At 42.3% G+C, this 8,280-nt stretch overlaps 1 protein-coding gene across 1 annotated transcript in view; it reads left to right on the top strand.

Moving 5' to 3' along the window:
- COQ10B (coenzyme Q10 homolog B (S. cerevisiae)) overlaps window positions 1-7,658 on the top strand; it is a 22,627-nt gene extending 14,969 nt beyond the window's left edge. Inside the window, exons 4-5 of the mRNA XM_011949987.1 lie at window positions 2,479-2,580; window positions 6,278-7,658. Of these exons, the coding sequence (XP_011805377.1) occupies window positions 2,479-2,580; window positions 6,278-6,445 (270 nt within the window). The 3' untranslated portion in view covers window positions 6,446-7,658. The remainder of the gene's footprint in view (window positions 1-2,478; window positions 2,581-6,277) is intronic.
- The last annotated feature ends 622 nt before the right edge of the window (window positions 7,659-8,280 follow it).

Genomic DNA, 8,280 nt, shown 5'->3' with positions numbered 1-8,280 from the left:
GGGGGGTGGGGGGGTGGATCATGTGGTCAGGAGATGGAGACCATCCTGGCTAACATGGTGAAATCCCATCTCTACTAAAAATACAAAAAAAATTAGCCAGGTGTGGTGATGGGTGTCTGTAGTCCCAGCTTCTCAGGAGGCTGAGGCAGGAGAATGGCATGGACCTGGGAGGCGGAGCTTACAATGAGCCGAGATCCCGCCACTGCACTCCAGCCTGGGTGACAGAGTGAGACTCCGTCTCAAAAAAAAAAAAAAGGTAGAGGAACTGACTCCCAAACCTGTTTATCCTTTACTCCCAAAACCTGTTTATCCTTTAGTGTTAAATTTCCTATAAGCTTCTTAAATGATTGTAAAGAAAAGCAGAATGTATTATCCTAAAATTGGGCAACTGAAATAACAAGATTTTATTATAGACTCTTGATGCTCTTAAAAATTACTTGTGCACTTCAGGAATGCTCTGGGTTATTTGTGCAGGTGAGGTGGCTCATGCCTGCTGTAATCCCAGCACTTTGGGAGGCCAAGACAGGAGGTTCACTCGAGCCCGAGAGTTCATTACCAGCCTGGGCAACACAGGGAGAACACAGCTCTACAAAAAGTAAAAAAAAATTAGCTGGGGCCGGGCGCGGTGGCTCAAGCCTGTAATCCCAGCACTTTTGGAGGCCGAGACGGGCGGATCACGAGGTCAGGAGATCGAGACCATCCTGGCTAACACGGTGAAACCCCGTCTCTACTAAAAAATACAAAAAAACTAGCCGGGCGAGGTGGCGGGCGCCTGTAGTCCCAGCTACTGGGAGGCTGAGGCAGGAGAATGGCGAGAACCCGGGAGGCGGAGCTTGCAGTGAGCTGAGATCCGGCCACTGCACTCCAGCCCAGGCGACAGAGCGAGACTCCGTCTCAAAAAAAAAAAAAAAAAAAAAATTAGCTGGGCGTGGTGTCACACGCCTGTGATCCCAGCTACTTGGGAGGCTGAGGTGGGAAAAAGTAAAAATAAAAAGCTGAGTGTCACTCAGGGTCATAACCAGCATCATCAGTCCTAACAATGAACTAGTAACTATGGTTCTGGTTACCATTTTCACATTGCAGATGGCAACTCTTTCATGGATCTCAATAAATTTTTATTTATGTATTTATTTATTTATTTATTTATTTTTAAGACAGTCTTATTTTTAAGACTGTCACCCAAGCTGGAGTTCAGTGACGTAATTGTAGCTCACTGCTGCCTCAGTCTCCTGGGCTCAAGCAGTCCCCTCAACCTCAGCCTCCTGGGTACTTGGGACTACTGGCATGCATCACTACACCTGGCTAATTTTTAAATTTTTTCGAAGAGACAGGGAATCTCATTTTGTTGCCCAGGCTGGAGTGTGGTGGCATAATCATAGCTTACTGCAGCCTCGAACTCCTGGGCTCAAGTGCTTCCCCCCACGTTGGCCTCCAAAAGTGATGGGATTACAGGTGTCAGCCACCACATCTGGCCACAATAAGTATTTTTTTTTTTTTTTTTTTTTGAGACGGAGTCTCGCTCTGTCGCCCAGGCTGGAGTGCAGTGGCCGGATCTCAGCTCACTGCAAGCTCCGCCTCCCGGGTTCACGCCATTCTCCTGCCTCAGCCTCCCGAGTAGCTGGGATTACAGGCACCCACCACCTCGCCCAGCTAGTTTTTTGTATTTTTTGGTAGAGACGGGGTTTCACCATGTTAGCCAGGATGGTCTCGATCTCCTGACCTCGTGATCCACCCGTCTCGGCCTCCCAAAGTGCTGGGATTACAGGCTTGAGCCACCGCGCCCAGCCAATAAGTATTTTTTTAATGATACAAAATAGGAACTACCAAGATGCACTGCACATAGTATGGTTAAGTATTGTGATTGTGTGCCTACTGAATATAAAATATACATGTGCATTGAAAAAATCAGAAAGAAATGGATCAGTTCTAAGGGCCAGGACTACACAGTTAGGAAAACTAGATAGAGGCTTCTAGGAATAAGGAGCAAAGAGTGAAGGAAAGACTATATGTGATTAATAAGAGAAGTCTTTGAGTAGGAGATAAATGTGTACCAGGTACCTTATTAACATTTCAGCGATCTCATGATATAAAGTAGGTATTATTTTGCAGATTAAGGAAATAGGGTATGGGGATTTAACTTGTTCACGATCACTTATATGTAGCAGATCTGGAAATAAGCTTCCAAGAAGCTCCCTTTTTTGCTGCTAGAGGAAGGAAAGCTAAGTAGCAAAGCAGGTGTTAGCAATGGAAGAGAAAACAACTGGCAATCTTGGGGATCCCTGCAGAAAAAAAAAAAAGGCTAATATTGGCAAGACATTACTTCCTAGTACCAAGCTAAAAATTAGATCTCTTTATCTCCTGTGGTCTGACCTATAAAAATTATTACAAAAGAAATCAGCCTCAATCATAGTAGATTCTTAGATTCTGGCCAGTAGCAAAGGTATTTAACTGTGGTTTTATTTTTTCATTTTGTTCTAGGCATCTTGTACTGATGGGAGACTTTTCAATCATTTGGAGACTATTTGGCGTTTTAGCCCAGGTCTTCCTGGCTACCCAAGAACTTGTACCTTGGATTTTTCAGTAAGTCTCATAAAGCCTTTGATTTGTTTCACTAATAAGGTAAAATTGGTAAAAAGTAATCATTTTTTAGAACACAGAGGCCATAATTATATTGAAGACCTTTTTCTGCATAAATGCTAATGAACATTTCTTTTTTTTTTTTTGAGACGGAGTCTCGCTCTGTCGCCCAGGCTGGAGTGCAGTGGCGCAATCTCGGCTTACTGCAAGCTCTGCCTCCCGGGTTTACGCCATTCTCCTGCCTCAGCCTCCCGAGTAGCTGGGACTATAGGCGCCCGCCATCTCGCCCGGCTAGTTTTTTGTATTTTTTTTTAGTAGAGACGGGGTTTCACCGTGTAGGCCAGGATGGTCTCGATCTCCTGACCTCGTGATCCACCCATCTCGGCCTCCCAAAGTGCTGAGATTACAGGCTTGAGCCACCGTGCCCGGCCGAACATTTCTTTTTTATTCTATTTCTTGCAACCTTGAATATTTCTTCATTCTCTACTTTCTATTTTTTACAAATCTGTAGATTATAAGACACATGCCATGACTTTTTGACCAGCTTAATAACAGTTTTGAACTTAATAGTTTTAAATTAACATCAAATGAAGGAACACATTACATATAAGATGCAGAAACAGGCTAAGTGCAGTAGCCCATGTCTGGAATCCCAGCACTTTGGGAGGCTGAGGCAGGTGGATCACTTGAGGCCAAGAGTTTGAGACCAGCCTGGGGAACATAGCAAGACTTTGTCTCTGCTGAAAATAAAATTATTAGCTGGGCGGGGTGTCTCACGCCTGTAATCCTAGCACTTTGGGAGGCTGAGGCAAGCGGATCACCTGAGATCAGGAGTTCGAGACCAGCCTGACCAATATGATGCAACCCTAGTAAAAATACAAAAATTAGCCAGGCGTGGTGGCATGCGCCTATAATCCCAGCTACTTGGGAGGCTGAGGCAGGAGAATCACTTGAACCCGGGAGGCAGAGGTTGCAGTGAGCCGAGGTTGTGCCATTGCACTCCAGCCTGGGCAACAAGAGCGAAACTGCTTCAAAACAAATAAAAATAAAAATAAAATTATCCCCGTGTAGTGGTGCCCACCAGTAGTCCTAGCTGCTGAGAAGGCTAACGAGCAGATTGCTTGAGTCCAAGGGTTTGAGCTTGCAGTGAACTATGATCACATCACTGCATTCCATCCTGGGCAAGAGTGAGACCTTGTCTCAAAAAAATTAAATTTAAAAATAAAAGATGCAGAAATAAGGTAATAGGTTTTTTTCATTTTTTTGAATCTAGAGTCTGGTAACTTTCTGGTTTTTTTTTTTTTTTTTCTCAGATGGGGCCTTACTCTGTCACCCAGGTTGGAGTGCAGTGCCGTGATATTTACTCACTGCAACCTCTGCTTCCCTGGCTCACGTGATCCTCCCACCTCAGCCTCCCAAGTAGCTGGGACTACAGGAATGCGGGACGGGGTTTCGCCATGTTTCCCAGGCTGGTATCGAACTCCTGGGCTCAGGAGATCCGCCTACCTCGGCCTCCCAAAGTGCTGGAATTACAGTCATGAGCCACCACACCCAGCCTAGTAACTTTTTTTTTCATGTAATCTTAGTTATAGCAAACTTGAAGCAAGTTGTGGTTTTTCTTTGCCAACAGGTAATATGGGAGTTCTCTGTACATGCAACTCAGGCATTGAATTTTAAGAAATGGTGGCAATTTTGACTAAATTATCGTGTGCTGTTCTCAGCTCTTGAGTAATTTTCATTAAATCATTATAGACATTAATAGGACAATTGGGGTCGAGCACAGTGGCTCACGCCTGTAATCCCAGCACTTTGGGAGGCTGAGGTGGGCAGATCACTTGAGGTCAGGAGTTTGAGACCAGCCTGGCCAACATGGCGAAACCCCATCTCTACTAAAAATACAAAAATTAGCCAGTTGTGGTGGTGCATGCCTGTAGTCCTAGCTACTTGAGAGACTGAAGCAGGAGAATCACTTGAACTCAGGAAGCAGATGTTGCAGTGATCTGAGATTGCACCACTGCACTCCAACCTGGGAGACAGGGTGAGACACTGTCTCAAAAGACAGTTCGGAAAATTTGAATAAGGTCTGTATAAATGAGATAATAGCATTATTATCTAGTAGTAGTAACTCCCTCTGTTAATTTTCTGATTTTGAGAATTACAGTATGGTTATTGAAGACATTAAAATAGGGAAATTTGAGTAATGGGTACATGGGAATTCTTTGTATTGTTTTGCAGGTTTTCTTTTACAAAAATGAAGTTATTTCATAATGAAAAGTAAACATTTTAATATTTAGAGGATATTTGGTCCTTAAAACACAGTTCTCAAACCAGTTGTCTTGAATTCTATATGGAACAATGAGAGGGTATAAATAAAGTCCTAAAAGGGTATCCAAGGGAGAGAATACAGTCATGGGTTCTTAGTTTCTGTTTCTGGTTGGGCCAGTAAAGCCTCTTCCTCATCCCTCTTTTCCACTTACCACTAGAGACAGAAACTAAAACCCATGGCTTCAGGCTGTTAAAAGCCTAAAACAAAACAAAACAACAACTACAAAATAAGGTGGATTGGACAAGCTTGTCCAAATCATTGGCTACTTTAAGATTGAACCACATGACCGGGCGTGGTGGCTCAGGCCTGTAATCCCAACAATTGGCGAGGCCTAGGTGGGTGGATCCCCTGAGGTCAGGAGTTTGAGACCAGCTTGGCCAACGTGGTGAAACCCTGTCTCTACTAAAAATACAAAAATTAACTGGACATGGTGGCGTGTGCCTGTGGTCCGAGCTACTCCGGAGGCTGAGACAGGAGAATTGCTTGAACCTGGAAGGCTGAGGTTGCAGTGAGCCAAGATTGGGCCATTGCCCTCCATCCAGCCTGGGCGACAGAGCAAGGCTCCATCTCAAGAAAAAAAAAAAAAAATTAAACCACTTATACCATCTGCCCTGTGGATTAGGCACACGTGCATGCACACTTCCAGCCTCCTCTTACTGCTGGTGCTTCTCAATGATACCTATGAGAAGGATCATTTCCCTTCCTTATTTCCTTTTGTGGGATAGGATGGATCTAAAAGGGGCACATTAATAAGAAGGCATAGTGATTAATGTATTCAGCAAAGGTTTTGTCCAATCTTCTCTTAAGAAACAGACTTTTTCCCTTGAAATAAAATTGGTTGGCCTTGTTTATGTAAGCTTATTATGCCAGCAGTTGTGCTTGTTGCAGTAAAAGAAGATTCCTTCTTTTCGGGGGATGCTAAAAATCCCACCTACATACATCCACACAATTCTGCCTTAGATACTCAGTTCATAGTGTGAACACCACTGTCCTAAGTGGAGATTTAGTTAAAAAAAAAAATTTCTGGCTGGGCACAGTGGTTCACACCCGTAATCCCAACACTTTGGGAGACTGAGGTGGGCAGATTGCATTAGCCCAGGAGTTTGAGATCAGCCTGGGCAACATGGCAAAACCCCTTTTTTTTGAGATCAGCAAAAAAAAAACCACACACACAGATTAGCCACGTGTGGTGGCCTGTGCCTGTACTACCAGCTACTTGGGAGACAGAGGTGGGAGGATTGCTTGAGCTTAGGACGTTGAGGCTACAGTGAGCCGCGATTGTGCCACTGCACTCCAGCCTGGGCAACAAAGCGAGAGTCTTTCTCCAGGAAAAAAAAAAAAAAGCAAAAAATAATTTTCAATATTTTTCTACAGATTTCTTTTGAATTTCGATCACTTCTACATTCTCAGCTTGCCACATTGTTTTTTGATGAAGTTGTGAAGCAGATGGTAGCTGCCTTTGAAAGAAGAGCATGTAAGCTGTATGGTCCAGAAACAAATATACCTCGGGAGTTAATGCTTCATGAAGTCCATCACACATAAAGGCAAAAAAGAACTGGTGTCACCTGCTTCTAACTTTAGTGTGTTCACTTTTAGGAAGTATTTTCATGACATGTTTTCAGAAGCCAGAAAGCATTTGTTAAACGCAACTTTGATTATAAACCTGCACCATTGAAAATTTGCACATAGAATATAGACTCACTTGTACATAGAATTATTTCTTCAATCAAGTATAATTCAAAATAATATGGACATTATCATGTTCTGCATTGCAATAATGGGATGTCATCACCATTACTAGAATATGGGCATGATTCTTCTGAGCAGAAGTTGAAACTGTAAATTTAAACCTTTTAATTATCACATTACCTGAAAGAGGTTAGTTAAGATATTCACGCAGTATGTATTATATTAACCATATCACACTTAAGTTATTAAATTCAGACTATTTGTAACTTATTGTTATAGGGCCTACCATATGGCTTAGGATATTTGAGTAATCATATATTTAAAGTAAAAACTTTGGGCTGGGCGCAGCAGCTCACGCCTGTAATTCCAGCACTTTGGGAAGCTGAGGTGGGCAGATTAGTTGAGGTCAGGAGTTCGAGACCAGCCTGGCCACCATAGTGAAACCCCATCTCTACTAAAAATACAAAATTAGCTGGGCATAGTGGCACACACCTGTAATTCCAGTTACTTGGGAGGCTGAGGCACAAGAATCGCTTGAACCTGAGAGGTGGAGGTTGCAGTGAGCCAAGATCGCCCTGCTGCACTCCAGCCTGGGCAACAGAGGGAGACTCTGTCTCCAAAAAAACCAAAAAACAAAAACAAAAGCTGTTAGTGAAGGTTCCCTGGGACTTTTGATATTTTAAAAATTGTTCTTATGACTAGTAGATAAATTCAGTGCCATAATGAGGCTAGCTCCCAGATAAACAGTGAATTTTTTTCTTTTTTTTTTTTGGTGAGTGGTCCAGAGCTTTAAGCTACTTTTCCAGTAGTTTGCCACTTTCTCCAAGGTAGTTTGGCTGCTCTTTCAATTATGCTAATTGTGTGTCAAATTTTGTCTACAACAGTAGGCAACAGATGAAGATAAGTTGGTTGAATGTCTCCAGCACTATGCATCCCTATTTTCTATTTATTGTGTATACTCACTTTCAGTAATGTGTTTCAAACCAGTATTTTTTAAAAAACAAATCAATGTAAGGACTGAAGTTGAAGTAGCAACATAATAAAGTTAATTTGTTTATTTTTTGTACAGTTAGTTTGGTTATTGAAATCTTTCTATATTGTTTCAATGTGTATTTGCATAGACATAGTAAAGTGTTACTATAGCATTTCATGTCTTAAAAATATCTATGAAGATTTCTAAAATATCTATTTCTATGAAGAAACAGACTTTGACAAATATAAGCAAAATTCAATTTTCTTTTAACCAGTCATTGATCTCCTGTCCTCCTTTCATTACATACCAACAACCCTCTGGCATTAAACTTCCAGTGATAGTGCTATTAACTTTGTTTCCTCAGATCAACAAGGGACCTCAGTAATTAGTTCTCTACAGAAGTATGTATATGTATTAATTTGTTTAATAAATCTGTTTTGAGCACCTGCTTTCTCTCAGACACTGGGTATAGAGTGATGAAGGATTCATACCAGCCTCTACTCATGAGGAGCCAGGTTGTGCTTTCACACAAGGTAAGCAGTATCTTTCCACTTACAGATGAGGTATTTGCCGAGAGCATAAGTAGTTTGCATATAATTACATACATTTTTTTTTTTCTTGAGACGGAGTTTTGCTCTTGTTTCCCAGGCTGGAGTGCAGTGATGCGATCTCGGCTCACTGCATCCTCTGCTTCCCACGTTCAAGCAGTTCTCCT

The sequence above is a fragment of the Colobus angolensis genome, unplaced genomic scaffold (genome assembly GCF_000951035.1).
Source record: "Colobus angolensis palliatus isolate OR3802 unplaced genomic scaffold, Cang.pa_1.0 Scaffold30, whole genome shotgun sequence".
NCBI classification, from domain to species: Eukaryota; Metazoa; Chordata; class Mammalia; order Primates; family Cercopithecidae; genus Colobus; species Colobus angolensis.
This window is presented reverse-complemented; position numbering and strand designations above follow the sequence as displayed.